The sequence below is a fragment of the Schistocerca americana genome, chromosome X (genome assembly GCF_021461395.2).
Source record: "Schistocerca americana isolate TAMUIC-IGC-003095 chromosome X, iqSchAmer2.1, whole genome shotgun sequence".
NCBI classification, from domain to species: Eukaryota; Metazoa; Arthropoda; class Insecta; order Orthoptera; family Acrididae; genus Schistocerca; species Schistocerca americana.
The window spans coordinates 638,386,566-638,402,726 of NC_060130.1; the positions used below are offsets into that span (position 1 = coordinate 638,386,566).

Genomic DNA, 16,161 nt, shown 5'->3' on the forward strand with positions numbered 1-16,161 from the left:
GCTCGACGACCTTCCTTCCACTCGCTGAATCTGGAAAATTATAATGCCCCCTTTACTATGCGGGAACTCGAACGTGCACTTGCACTGTCCCGGTCCTCTGCTCCGGGGCCAGATGCCATTGACGTTCAGGTGCTGGCACACCTTTCTCCGGCAGGCAAAAGCGTCCTTCTTCGTACCTACAATCGCGTCTGGACCGAAGGTCAAGTCCCCATGCGTTGGCGTGACGCCGTCGTTGTTCCTATACCCAAACCCGGGAAGGATAGACACCTTCCTTCTAGTTGCCGCCCCATTTCTCTTACAAGCTGTGTCTGTAAGGTGATGGAGCGCATGGTTAACGCTCGGTTAGTTTGGATTCTTGAATCTCGACGGCTACTTACCAATGTTCAATGCGGCTTTCGTCGCCGCCGCTCCGCTGTTGACCACCTTGTGACCTTGTCGACATTCATCATGGACAACTTTTTACGAAAGCGCCAAACGGTAGCCGTGTTCTTCGATTTGGAGAAGGCTTATGATACCTGTTGGAGAGGAGGTATCCTCCGCACTATGCACAGGTGGGGTCTACGCGGTCGCCTGCCCCTTTTTATTGATTCCTTTTTAACAGATCGAAAGTTTAGGGTATGTGTGGGTTCCGTATTGTCCGACGTCTTCCTCCAGGAGAACGGAGTGCCTCAGGGCTCCGTCTTGAGCATAGCCCTTTTTGCCATAGCGATCAATCCAATTATGGATTGCATTCCACCTAATGTCTCGGGCTCTCTTTTTGTCGATGACTTCGCGATCTACTGCAGTGCCCAGAGAACATGCCTCCTGGAGCGCTGCCTTCAGCATTGTCTAGACAGCCTATACTCATGGAGTGTGGCAAATGGCTTCCGGTTCTCTGAAGAGAAGACGGTTTGCATCAACTTTTGGCAATATAAAGCGTTCCTTCCGCCATCCTTACATCTCGGTCCCGTTGTTCTCCCATTCGTGGAAACAACTAAGTTTCTAGGGCTCACACTGGACAGGAAACTTTGTTGGTCTCCGCACGTCTCTTATTTGGCTGCCCGTTGTACACGTTCCCTTAATGTCCTCAGAGTTCTTAGTGGTTCATCTTGGGGAGCGGATCGCACTGTCCTGCTTCGCTTGTATCGGTCCATAGTCCGATCAAAGCTGGCCATCCCTCTTACGCCGTCTCAATTCCATCCACCATTGGGGGTTACATCTTGCGACCGGAGCATTCTACACTAGTCCCGTCGAGAGTCTTTATGCTGAAGCTGCCGAATTACCATTGACCTACCGGCGCGACTTACTGCTTTGTCGGTATGCCTGCCGGCTGTTGTCAATGCCCGACCACCCCTCTTATCAGTCCTTCTTCGTCGATTCTCTCGACCGTCAGTATGGGTTGTATGTGTCTGCCCTGCTGCCCCCTGAAGTCCGCTTTCATCGCCTGCTTTGACAATTGGATTTTGCCCTCCCTACCACCTTCAGAGAGGGTGAGAGCCCGACACCACCTTGGCTCCAGGCTCCGGTTCATATTTATCTCGACCTCAGCTCGCTCCCGAAGGAGGGTACTCCGGTTGCAGTGTATTGCTCACGGTTTGTCGAACTTCGTGCGCAACTTGCCAGTCACACCTTTATTTACACTGATGGCTCCAAAACTGACGATGGTGTCGGCTGTGCCTTTGTCGTCGGGGCCATCACCTTTAAATACCGGCTCCTCGACCAGTGTTCCAGCTTTACGGCCGAGCTTTTTACTCTCCATCAGGCCGTTCAGTATGCCCACCGCCATTCATCGTATGTACTCTGCTCTGATTCACTCAGTGCTCTTCAGAGCCTTGGAGCTCCATATCCGGTCCATCCCTTGGTGCAACGGATCCAGCAGTCCCTCCATTCTTTTGCTGATGATGGCTCTCCTGTCAGCTTTCTGTGGGTTCCCGGCCATGTAGGAGTGCCTGGGAATGAGGCTGCTGATGCTGCAGCCAAGGCTGCAGTCCTCCTGCCTCGGCCAGCCTCCCATTGTGTCCCGTCATCTGATGTTAGTGGGGTTGTTTGTAAGAGGCTTGTGTCCTTGTGGTGGGATACTTGGTCATCACGTCAAGGAAACAAGCTCTGGGCAGTAAAACCGTTCCCAACTGCTTGGACAACCTCCTCCCGACCATCTCGGCGAGAAGAGGTCCTTCTGACCAGGTTGCGGATTGGGCATTGCCGGTTTAGCCACCACTACCTGCTCTTTGGTGACCCAGCCCCGCAGTGCCCTTGTGGTCATGCATTAACAGTGCGCCATGTTTTATTGCCGTGTCCCCATTTTAGTCAATCTCGTGTTGTCCTGTCTCTGCCATCTACTTTACAGGATATTTTAGCTGATGATGCTCGAGCAGCTGCTCGTGTTCTTCGTTTCATTACTTTGACTGGCTTGTCCAGAGACATCTAACTCTTTCACTTATTTTATCTGCATCTTTGTAAGAACTTTCTGGTGTCCCCCCCCCCCCCCCCCCCCCTTCCCCGCCTTGAGTTTTAATAGATTCTATGTGCTCCAATAATTTTGACTGGGCGCTAATAACCTCAGTAGTTGAGTGCCCTTAAACCCCACACACAAAAAAAACCTCTCCAACACCTGTTTTTTTTTTCCCCCAATCCTTCACAATTATTCTAATTCGGACTGCATCTACACAGATCAATCGAAAGTCGATGAAAGAGTTGGTTACGTTTTTCCATGTGCAAGGGGACATGAGAAGAACTCTTTGCTGAGTGTTCACAGTGTGTACACTGCAGAGTTGGTTGCCATCTCTCACGCTTTGGGGTACATCAAATCCCAGGCCATGATGAACTTTCTGATCTGTAATGATTCCATGAGTTGCTTAAAAAGCATAATCCTATGCTACCCCAAAAATCTTGAGTTGCAAACATCCAGGACCTACTGGCTGACCTCTACGGCTCTGAAAAGATGATGAGCTTCATCTGGACACTGAACCACACAGGAATTCCAGGAAATGAAATTGCCGACCGTCCGGCTAAAAACGCAACTACAGGAGATTAATGATACTGGGCCCAGACTTAAAGGTTACAACTCCAACAAAGTATTTTGGGGCCCTGGGAATTGGAATGGCAGGCTAGTACAACCCAAAACAAGTCAACAGCGATTAAAGGGTCCACTAAGGTGTGGCATACATCTTTCCAGGCCTCTCAGGAAGATGCCATTGCGTTGTGCCTACTACGCATTGCCCACACGAAACTCGCCCAAGAGTTCCTACTGCACTGGGAGGATCCTCCTTACTGCAGCTGCGGTAGTTTGCTAACGATAGCACTTGTTCTTGTTGTGTGCACCGTGCTGGCCGATCTGTAGCACACTTTCAGCTTGCCTACCTCACTACCTCAGGTGCTTGCAAATGACGTGACAGCCACTACCAAAGTGTTGCATTTTTTGAGGTAGAGTAGATTTTACTCTAACCTATAATGTCTTCCACTTCCAGTGTTAGGGGTGGTTGTGGGGGCGAGAGCCTCCCCTGTGGTGGGTACCCACCAAACAGCAGATGCCTTTCTCCTCCTCCTCTCACCTTGTTGTGCTTTTGGCCCCCCTTGTGCAAGAAACTGCCTGGTTTATCTCTTTTTACCTGTTGTTGTACAACTACTATAGCCTCCTTTTGAACACTTTGACTTACTTGTATAGTTAGAGCAGCCTTGTCCTCATTGTTTTCAGTTTTTACCTTTCTACATGTTTCTCTCATGATAAGGAGGGACTAATGACCCCATTGTTTAGTTCCTTGAACACATAATCATCATCAATATGATAGAGCTCTTTTCCACTGGTCTCCACATTCACCAGACCTCACACCTTCTTAAAAGATTGTGTCTGTGTTCCGCCCCTACCTAATGATTCACTAGTATTCAGACACAGAATTGAAGGGGCTATTGATTCCACTACTCTAGATTCATTAACAAAAGTGTGGAAAGAATTGGATTTTAGTTGAACGTGTGCTGTATAACTAAAGGTACACACACATTAGATATTTGTAAGAAAAGATAGGTTATTTTACCATCAGTTTAATGGTTGATTTGTTGTAAATAGTCTAAATTATACTATTGGCTCATTCCATGTGAAGTGTCCTTGGGCTCCCAGCTCAGCCATCTTCAATTTTGGTGAATTTTTTACAGTATGTACCTGAGGGCCGTACGTGAACTTGCGCAAAGTTTCAGGCTCACCTGTAACTTGGTTGAGGTGCTAGAGCCACTTTTGTGAAACCACTTTTACCAAGACCGATAAGTCGTGAAGAAATCTTCAAGTTTGGCATTCCACTATTCCTAATGTAAAAGAGCTAGACTTTCTGTGTATAGTCGTACAACTTTTTGTGCTCTACACACAAATGATGGAAATAGAGTTCAGAAAGCAATACATTTTGCGTAATCTCAGTTCATAGTGGGTAACAGGTCATGTTGCGAGAAACTTGTCCCATACGTTGAGGCATAAGTAGTGGAGAAAGTGTGCTATGAATGTGGTCTTTTACCAAACTACTGTCTGTCTAGGTGTTTAGTGTGTCACAAATTTGGGCATGGCTTGCGTGTTTAATTACTGTGCAACCATCCTGTAAATTTGCAAAAAAAAACATGAATGTTTCAAAATATACTCGTGTTCAAAGTCATGTGTCTCAAAATGGACACCTACTACATCACCATTCATTAACATCATTCAACAGAGCACATTTCATTCTATTAGAAAAACTTATTTTCATTTTGGTGACTCTTTGAGTAAGGTGCAAAAATTGCGCCTAAACTATTGAATTTTTTTGTAATTCGAGAAAAATCCTTGCGTTGGTCCTTGGTAGTGGCATAGCCACTAATCTCAGTGACTGGTAGCCTCATCACCAAGGGGCCACACCCAATAGCCATGCAAGGTCAGCCACAGGTGGGTTTGCTTACTGCAGGTTCCCAAGCCTGCAAGTGGGAGTCTAACATGTTCCCAAACCGGAATGTGAGTATCTAGCAGGTTCCCAAGCCTGAGTGTGAGTATCCAACAGGTTCTCAACCCATGTTTGCATCTCTTTGTGGTTCCCAACCCATAATGCAGAATTCTTCAGTTGTTAAGTGCTTTAAATTTGTTGCTGATGTCCAAAACTATGGCTTCTGGCAAACTGCATTGCCACCCTATCATTGAAGCAGCTGGAACTGGTATGACTGCAATTATATGTTGTTCTGGAATCCAGCATATGTCTCTTCTAGCTGGCCAGTGAAATGATTGAGCAGCTCCAAGAGGATGCATGAAATTAATAAAGGCATCTTTTTCTTCACATGAAAGTTCACAGATATTTCCTATCCACAATTTTCCATCATAAACAAAGAAACATACTGGCCAGGCTATAGTTCAGTAATGGCAAAATGTTTAGTAGCAACTTTAGCATATCGGTTAACATTTTCTATAGAGGACAATGTATCATTTGATGTGCTATGAATCTGAAGTCACTTTTCACCAGTGGGCACAAAATGGTGATGGTCTCTTGTACCAGACACTGTACATCCATTCTAAAACGTTTTTATGGATCAATTTTTGCATCTTCAATAATTTCTTTCTTAATATAGATAAATTCAATGCCATGCACATTTTTTTGGCAATATTAAACAGGTCAGTTGGTGTTAAGATTTGGTTGTCAGTTGGATGCTGAAGGCTAGCTCTTGCTGCTAAACTCTTAAGTGTGCCCTCAATTCCAACACATGGTGATTTCACACAGCTTGTTCTGAAAAAATTCTACTCTGCAGTAATGCCAAAGTCTTTTTTTATGATGGCAAAGATTTAGGAAGCTCTTAAAATTTTTGTACTGTGCAACAGAACTGTCACTAAAATAATGAATATGCTTAATTTCTTTAAAAATCCACTTCAGTGATTTGATCAAGTACGTTAAAAACACATGCACTGCAACTGTGTCATGTCTGAGGCAATCACTGATTATACAGTAGCTGAAGCTTTTTAGGTCTTCATTATCTGTGTAGTAAATGACAAATGGATGTATTGTAGGTTGACTATTTTCCCAATGGAATCCTTGAATTGCATCTTGGACAATAAAGGAGTAATTTTCAGTGAAATCCATTAATTTAATCAATTCTTGTGGTTTGAGACCTTCTGTAGTGAACTGCAAATGCTTGCTATGATGCTTTGCAATGTAGTGGTGAGTAGAAAGGGCCAAAACTTGGTAACTAATAGTTCAATGAATTCTTCAACTGTCATTTTTCTGGTTTGAAGTCTGTCTGTGTAAGTGAGAGTCCATTGTTTGAACTTAATTTTATTCTCAGGGTCCATATCTGCAAAAGCGCTTTCCAAATATTCGTTTAGAGCTTCTGTTCCTGGACATACTTTACAGCGATGAAGCATGCAATTCTTTGTTTCCAAATTACAGTCAGTTTTGCTAAGTAATATTTTGTAATCTTCTTTTATTGGGCTATGTGCCAACATTAGTTTCACATTTTGATGTATTGTGCAGACACAAAGTAAATGTGAACCAGCTGTGTGTGCAGTCACACACACCACTTTGGCCTCAGTTCACAAAATTTGGAAAATCCGATTTCCAGTCCATTTTTATTGCAGTGTGCAACAAACATTTCTTTTAAGTTGGTCAGTAGTAAGTATTTTTGTTTTTGAACTTTTTCTCCATCAACCCGAACGGTAATACAGTCAGATTTTTCCTGGACAAATCTGACTAAACTCTTAGTCATAAAAATGTTCTATGACTCTTCCCTTCACAGCCTCAGAAAGCTTTTTCCCGCATTTACCTTTGGACTGTGCCAGTACTCCCTGCTCAACTTTTAACTGTCTAGCCTTCCTTACCATTCTTTCTGAAACACAAAATTCTTTCATAGTATTTTTGGTAGGCCAGCTTTGGGGAACTAAGGTCAAAATTTGAATTTTCTCATTATGATTTGATATATGTAATTTGTCTTTAAATTCTTGGGTCAACTGACTGTAATAATCTGAAAAAGTCTTCCCACTTCTGCAATTTTCTTAATAATTGCACCTTCAACTTGATGTATTTTGCACTTTGCATATCCTTTTGTATCTCTTGCACCAATTCGTTGAAATTTTAATGGTGATATTCCAACAGCTGTTAAGCTCGTATTCAAGTTGTGAGCAACATTAGTCTTATCATCTTCATCTGTCTGAGACGTAACTTCCATTTGTGAATATTTCAGTCTATTAAATTCTTTTCTACAGGAAGGGCACATTTTTGGCCTGGTTTAATATCACACATGGTTATCCTTTTTTGTAGGTCAGCTGATCATGTTGATTGAGCGCTAACTTTATTGTGCAGTATGGTTTTTCATACCAAATGGGTTACAGCATGATCTTTCCAAAAATTCAAATCTTTGTAGGAATAAAGCTTCATGGTGGAGGCATAGTTGAGCATTTTCAGTAGTGTGTGAACCACCCGCCCACTAAGTTATTCTTGTTCTTCTAAGGAAAGTTCCTTTACAGCTTTTAGTCCCTTTTAAGGCACTGTGTGTTGTTAAATGGCATGGGGAATCAGTATTGCCAAAACTGCATACATTAACTTGATCTTGTTTTTCCATTTTAGCAACAACTTGATATGCTTCAAGCACTCAAATCAAATTGTTGAGTCCTAAATAAAGAAAAGAAATAAAATTAGTAAGCATTCAGTGTCACAAAAATTATGTAGCATATCTAGTACAGTTAAATGGTTAGATTTGACACTGAACCTGTCACAAACAGGTTTAAAATCACCAGGTAAACAGCAAAATGAATATTGGATCAGCAGACATAATCAACAAAATTTCAAATGTAATGCCACAATTTTTGCGCCTTACACAAAGAGACACCAAAAGGAAAATAAGTTTTTCTAATAGAATGAAATATGATCTGTTGAATGGTGTTATGGAATGTAAAGTGGCAGAAGTTCATTTTGAGACACCTGAATTTGAACATGGGTATATTTTGATACATTCATGTTTTTTAGCACATTTACAGTATGGTAGCACAGTAATTTAACACTAAACCCAGGCTCAAATTTTTGATATACTAACACCCAGACAGATAGTAGTTTGGCAAAAGACCAGGTCCATAGCACACTTTCTCCACTACTTATGCCTCGTTAAAGTATGGAACAAATTCCTCGCGACATTACTTGTTGCCCACTTTAAACTGAGATTATGCCAGATGCATTGCTTTCTGAACTCTATTTCCATCATTTGTGTGTAGAGCACAAAAAGTTGTATCACTATACACAGAAGCAAGAGTCTAGCTCTTTTGCATTAGGAACAGTGGAATGCCAAATTTGAAGATTTGTTCGCGACTTATCAGTCTCAGTAAAACTGGTCTTCACAAAAGTGGCTCTAGCACCTCAACCAAGTTACAGGTGAGCCTGAAACTTTGCATAAGTTCATGTAGGGCACTCAGGTACATACTGTACACATTTCATCAAAATTGAAGATTGTCGAGCTGGGAGAATCTTCTAAACTTGGACGCTTGACATGGAATGACCCTATTATGATATAGCATTGCAACTGTGAGATTCTTTTGTGAGCACTCTGCATTTATAGAAGACCTAGTTGAAGTAGTAGTGGTTCACCTGTTGGTACAAAAATGTATGCTCTTATCTAAAATTGTGGCATCAGCATGCTGATGCAGTGTGTAAGGTGTCGGTCACTCTATCAAAAAAGAGGTGCAAGTATAAATTTTTAGAATATTTCCACATTGGGCGCTTTAAATACTATACATTATGATTTCTTCTCATTTATTTTGTGGATGGAGCTTGTTGAGGAGGACTGCCTGTAGATCTCTGTGTGCCTAATTTTGTCTGCACAATCTCTGTGGGATTAATGTGTTCGGGCACTGGAGAATATGCTTAGTTTCTGCCTTGCAAGCTGTTGCTTCAAGTTAACTCCAGTTATAGTCAGATGCACTGTGCTTTTGCAATAGCCACATTTTACATTTTTGTATAAAAGATCTGTTGTTAATAATCGTTATTTTCTTGAATTCCTACATAAAAGTCAAGTTGCAGAGGTGAGATTCTGATTGTAAGAAGACTAAAGTTTGAAAGTTACGTGCAGTATCTTAATGTACACTCCTGGAAATGGAAAAAAGAACACATTGACACCGGTGTGTCAGACCCACCATACTTGCTCCGGACACTGCGAGCTCCTGGGGTATCGGCGAGGACCATTCGCAACCGTCTCCATGAAGCTGGGCTACGGTCCCGCACACCGTTAGGCCGTCTTCCGCTCACGCCCCAACATCGTGCAGCCCGCCTCCAGTGGTGTCGCGACAGGCGTGAATGGAGGGACGAATGGAGACGTGTCGTCTTCAGCGATGAGAGTCGCTTCTGCCTTGGTGCCAATGATGGTCGTATGCGTGTTTGGCGCCGTGCAGGTGAGCGCCACAATCAGGACTGTTACGACCGAGGCACACAGGGCCAACACCCGGCATCATGGTGTGGGGAGCGATCTCCTACACTGGCCGTACACCACTGGTGATCGTCGAGGGGACACTGAATAGTGCACGGTACATCCAAACCGTCATCGAACCCATCGTTCTACCATTCCTAGACCGGCAAGGGAACTTGCTGTTCCAACAGGACAATGCACGTCCGCATGTATCCCGTGCCACCCAACGTGCTCTAGAAGGTGTAAGTCAACTACCCTGGCCAGCAAGATCTCCGGATCTGTCCCCCATTGAGCATGTTTGGGACTGGATGAAGCGTCGTCTCACGCGGTCTGCACGTCCAGCACGAACGCTGGTCCAACTGAGGCGCCAGGTGGAAATGGCATGGCAAGCCGTTCCACAGGACTACATCCAGCATCTCTACGATCGTCTCCATGGGAGAATAGCAGCCTGCATTGCTGCGAAAGGTGGATATACACTGTACTGGTGCCGACATTGTGCATGCTCTGTTGCCTGTGTCTATGTGCCTGTGGTTCTGTCAGTGTGATCATGTGATGTCTCTGACCCCAGGAATGTGTCAATAAAGTTTCCCCTTCCTGGGACAATGAATTCACGGTGTTCTTATTTCAATTTCCAGGAGTGTATGTATGTCCCACACGAGATTTATCTGTAATGTAATGGTTGCCTGCCCTCATCTCCCAAATTAATAGCCATTTCACCTGGGAAGGGATAGTGGTAGTGTTTGTAGTGTTCACTAGCTGAAACGCTCAACTCTCTCTTTTGAGAGTACTTTTCAGGCAACTTCCCTAACAGTCCACAGCTCAAAACTTCGGGCATGGAATATGTGCAAAAAAAGAGATCCTGGGTGACAATTTGTTAATACTGATATATTTATGGTTTGTTGTGTTTGGTGCTTTTTCCACATTTCTGATGGCTCTACTTTGTGATTGTACTTACAGATCATGATATATGATTGCTTTCAGAAGCTGAAGTGTCACTGCACATGTTAATTTATTGTGCATGGTGAGTTGTGTCTTGATGGTATGCCAAGCGGGATTGATGATAACGTTCCAAAGGCTGTGATGTGAATTATGTTAGATGTGTCCGCACGTGAACTCTTTATCCAAATGTATGACATATGCTTAAGTAGACTATTTGATGGATGTTTGATACATATTTGTATACAGTGTACTCTCAATTATCCATGGTAATTGATGCCTTGAAAACTGTTGATAATCATACTCTGAAGATAATCCACAACTAAAGTACACAGTATAGTGTTAGAGTTGTTCAAAAACAAAAATTCATTATAATGTCATTAAAATCACTTAACTAATGTTCATAATAAAATTATACTTTATTCATTGTATTACGTGTGAGAATACAGTACTTCCAAAGACTAGTGCAAACCAATTGCACATTACACTGCAGTACATTGAAACAAAATAGTCTTGAACTGATTTCTGTGTAAGTGAGTTAGCTTGCCTTTTACATATCTCACTACAAATTTTACCCAACACCAACTTGTCAGAAAGGAGAGCACCTTCTTGCAGTTCCATGTAATCCAGTAACCCTTTGGCCAATTGAAGTGCTGATGCATGACTGATTACTGTTTCTGGCATTAGGAAAATGTTTTGTCATCTTCATCACTGTCATTCACCTCCTCCAAATTCCCTTGTACTTGCTGAACAATCGCACTGTCATTCAGCATCTCATGACCTGGCTCTGTGTGGTCCATGTTGAACCATTCAGAAATATTTTCTTTGTCAACAGTTTCACACTCTGTAGTAGTTTTCAAAACGGCAGCTAATGTTGCTAATGAGCAGTTTTATTTGTCATCAGAATCACTGATTTCATCAATTTTGGATTAATGTTTTTCCATGACTTGGCGATGGTTGATTGTTTGATACTTCATAAATTTCTTCTAGCACAGTCAGGTGTTTCCAAACTGATTCAAGATCACTGCCCTCATCAATAAGCTTTTGCAGCAGATTTTGTCTACAAAATTTTCTGAATGGCAGCAATGATACTGTGATCCATTGGCTGAATTAAGGCTGTCACATTAGGGGGTAAATATTTTACAAATATCATCCTGTCATCTGATTCCAGAAAAAGTTCATTTGGATGTGATGGAGCATTGTCTAGTAACAACACAGCCTTTGCAGGTAGACCCTTCAATGTTAAATGTTCTTGCATTTGTGGCACCAAGCAATTATGGAACCATGTTTGAAATATTGTGCGGTCTATCCAGACACATTTCTGGCGAAAATAATGGACAGGCAAATTGTGCAATTCTTTTCCTTTAAAACAACAGTTTTTTAACTTTACCTGTTATACCATGCTTAATTTTATGTGATCCCGTACCATTAGCAGAACACAACACAGTTATCCTTCCCTTGCTTGATTTGTAACCAGGTGCACTACACTCTGTCTTGAGAGCTTAAGTCTTTGTTGGTAGACACTCACAAAACAGCCGAGTTTCATACGCATTGCATATTTGCTCTAGCTCTAAATTTTCTCGTGCAGTAAACTCCTGGAAATCATTATAAAATTTGGAAGCAGTCTTATTATCTGCACTTAACTTTTCTCCTTGAACTGTATTCTAACAGATACCATGATGTTGTTTAAATCTTGTTAGCCATCTGGAAGATGCATTAAAATCTCCTTCAATCCCCAAGGTTTTGAAGAAAAACTGGGGCTGTTTGGCACGTGTTGGATCAGATACTTTTGTGCCCTCTGCACTTTTCTGCTGAAACCATTCCAACATGGCTTTAAAGAGAGTGCTTACACTACACTTGTTCGTCCTCTGTTAGAATATTGGTGTGCGGTGTGGGATCCTTACCAGGTGGGATTGACGGAGGACATCGAAAGGGTGCAAAAAATGGCAGCTCGTTTTGTATTATCACGTAATAGGGGAGAGAGAGAGTGGCAGATATGATATGCGAGTTGGGATGGAAGTCATTAAAGCAAAGATGTTTTTCGTCGCAGCGAGATCTATTTACGAAATTTCAGTCACCAACTTTCTCTTCTGAATGTGAAAATATTTTGTTGAGCCCAACCTACATAGGTAGGAATGATCATCAAAATAAAATAAGAGAAATCAGAGCTCGAACAGAAAGGTTTAGGTGTTCGTTTTTCCTGCGCACTGTTCGGGAGTGGAATGGTAGAGAGATAGTATGATTGTGGTTCGATGAACCCTCTGCCAAGCACTTAAATGTGAATTGCAGAGTAATCATGTTGATGTAGATGTATCCAGTTCTGCATTGTAGACATTTTCATAACCTTCTGCTTTGACAAACCTTTAGACAAGGCAGAACTGCTAGCAAATGGAATTCTTTGGCTTTGTGTTTCCGAATATCATGGATTGTAGTTTCACCAACATTGTAAATCAGCACCAGATTCCATGTATCAGTACTGCCTTCTTAGAGTTTGTGTGTTGTTTCTAGTTTCTGCTGTATCATCAACAAAACATACTTTTACATTTCAGACATTGCTCGGCAGTAACAAATCAAATGACTATAGCATCCTCTGTGACAATACGGTCCAGTGCTTTAGGTGTTCAAGCAGCACATTGTGTACTACACTCGTGTTGTAATGTGACATTATTGTTCGCTGGCAACTGCACCTGGCTAAAAGGAAAATTCTCAGAAGCTTAAACATTGGGAGAAATAGGTCGCAGATAATCCAAAAAGTGGATAATCAAGAGTTTACTCTATTTTTTCATCAGGATTGATTATCTTCTATCTTACCTGTCTTGGGAACTATTCATGAAAAATGAGGCATACTGGTTAACACATTTTGACTTGTGTAAGATGGAAGTGGAATTACGCCTCACTTCTGACCATCCAAATATAGGTTTTGATGAACTGTTGGTGCTTGCATATTATATATCCTTAAAGTTCAGGCTTTTGTTTACAAATCACATTAGTAAATACAAATTTCATGAAAATGAAGGTCTTAAAATTATGTTTGAATGTAAAAGCTATATTGCTGGTTGCACATATATTACTTTCAGTGAATCCCAAGTATTACATAATAATGGAGCCTCAGAATTCACAACATATTGCACATATTACCCAACAGTGGATTATAATAGTAGTTGATAGTTTTATTACTTTACATTCAGTTCAGCCTCAAGTTTAAAACTATTGCACTAGACGCTTTTAAAATAGCGAATGAAACAGCAGGTATTTCTTAGGGTTTTTGTAACAGTGTTACTGGCTTTTATAAAAACAAAATATTTGGTCAGTTTGGAAAAACTACCTATATGTTGGAGGAAGAAATAATACTATTGTGGATGCACACCTGAAATACGTGCTGACAAACGTTTATTTCTTTAGGAAGATGGCCATAAATATAGTGAAAGCACCTCCCTAGGTAGAGGTACGGATATAAAGGCACCAGTTTTTTATTACCTCATGCAGTGAATGGTTTATAATGGACAGAATTAGATCCTATATTCCTTGGCTACTTCCTTGAAGTAAAGAAACAGATTATCAGATATCTAAAACGAGTTGTATTAATTTTGCTGTCCCATTCTTAAGGTCATAAGAGTCTACGGAGATGATTTATAAGTCTTACACTGAAAGGCTAGGTTTGTTAGGTCAGTATCTTTATGCAACATATTTGCGGTGAGTAGTGTTCATCCCTAAACAACTGATTCTGGAAAGCCTACAAAATACCCTCCTATGGCTGGCATAACATTTTCATACAATGCGACTGTTTTCAGCCACCAATTTCTTTATATCCGAGTATAAATGGAAATCACAAGGTGTCAGATCTAGTGAATAGATCAAATATTCAAACAAATTATACTTCAGATTCCTGATTTTTTTTTTCCTGGTTCTGAAGCTTATTTGTGGTAGGTTCATTAATATGAGAGGACATTTTTTCCTATTTTGCAATCCACAACTCTAATTTATTTATACAGTTGGCCCACAAGACTTGAGTTGTATTCATCAGTTGTTTTGTGAGATAACAATAATTCTTAAATATCTCATAAAATAACTTGCCACAACCTTTTCAGCAGATGAAATTTACCCAACCACTGCTAAGAAATTAGTTTCAGATTTTCTGCTTTTGGTCGCCTATCAACAAATGCAGCTTCCATATTGCCAAAGCTTATTCGCAGATGATTGTAAATGTGTAATTTGTTGTACTTCTCGTTACGATGTTGTTGTGGTGTGAAATATTTCATTCACATTTACCATTTTTAAACTACTAAAAAATTTCCATTGGTGATCAGTTATTCATAACAAAGAAGTTTATTATATTCTAATTTAAATTGTAAGAGTTACTAACAGAACATTTTTTGCGCATAATTTTTAGTGTATACACCCAGACGAGCTTTCTGACAAAGCATCCTCAGTAGGTTATATATAGTTGCTGCGAACAGTGGTTACCACAGTAAACTTGATATTCCCTTTTATTAACCTGGATTAAACATACACGACTGCTCTAAAGTGTCACATACATACAAAACTACTCCACAGGAGAACTGACTTGGATTATTATGCATTATCTAACGACGTAACTAAAAAAATTTCATGGCATCATTGCCACCTATATCAGGATGAGTTTTTCCTTGCCCTAATGTGGTGTTAAGTAATATGCTAATACAGTGATAATGTTAGTAGAGACAGTAAGAACAGGTCATTTCTTTAACTGGTTTCCACTATTTAGATGATTTACTTAATAGGCCCTTTAGTCACCTTTTAACCCTGTTGTTGTCTTTAGCAGTAGCTCATTGCAGTGTGAAAAATACCTGTAGAAAGCTCATTGCAGTGTGAAAAATACCCGTAGAAAGGATTTTGGTCTTTGGTGTTACAAAGTATCCAGAGATACTGCATCGAGTTGCATTTGTAATTGACGTTTTTGTTATGGTATGGAAGTAAAGTGAATTTAGCAATGCACATATGTAGCAAAAATGGTACTTATATTATACATATTGATGAAGCAAATAAATATGACCAAATTTATATTGTAATTCCACATTTCATTTGCAGATCTTCACTAAACTCGGACGTCACATCCAACTTGGTAAAGAAAATCAGACACCGTAAAATCGATTTAACTTAAATATATTTTTATGATTTTTAGGTATCTGCTTAAAATATTTAGTGCAGTTTTTATATTTTAAAAAAGGGGTTGTGATTATACAATTGGTTTTTATACTATCAACTGTTAAATTTTATTTTTGTAACTAATTTTCTACATTAAACTTTGTAAAATACAACTGTTTCTAGAAATGTTATAAGGTAATAAATTTCTTGTTAAGTTGTAATTGTTAATTCCATTGTTTACTATTTTGAGATAAGATTTGTTGAGGTTTGTTAAGACTTTTATAAAAAAAGGAAAGGTTTCTAAAATGGCAATAAAACCTCAATTTATTCCGAAACTTGAATATGTTCTTATTGTGTTTGGGGGGCGGGGGGGGGGGGGGGGGCACTTATCAAGGTAAGTTAAGAATGTGTACATTTTATTTAAGTGCAGTACAATGAAATTACTTGACATTGACATTTCATTGTATTATAGTGTTGATGTTATTTATTATGAATGTTTTGGCTGTATTTCACTACATGATATACAACAAAGGACATTTTTAAGTTTTCAGTATTACTTTTTCTCTCATAATTGACTCTTCTCCTATCTGCTGAGCAAACAAATCTTTTCTTGTAGTCTTTTTTTTTTTTTTTTTTTAAATGTTCAGCTATCCTGGTTTGAATTATGTAACAATTTTTCAGTCTTGTATTTCCTTCTACTTTTACTATCGGAATGCATTTTATTGTCTCAGTTTCAACATTACT

General features: G+C 40.4%; 1 protein-coding gene across 1 annotated transcript in view; it reads left to right on the plus strand.

The window, feature by feature from the left end:
- The window catches only part of LOC124555224, a 173,253-nt gene extending 157,543 nt beyond the window's left edge, over nucleotides 1-15,710 (plus strand). The window contains exon 12 of the mRNA XM_047129078.1: nucleotides 15,361-15,710. Within this exon, the coding sequence (XP_046985034.1) occupies nucleotides 15,361-15,417 (57 nt within the window). The 3' untranslated portion in view covers nucleotides 15,418-15,710. The remainder of the gene's footprint in view (nucleotides 1-15,360) is intronic.
- Nucleotides 15,711-16,161: the final 451 nt, after the last annotated feature.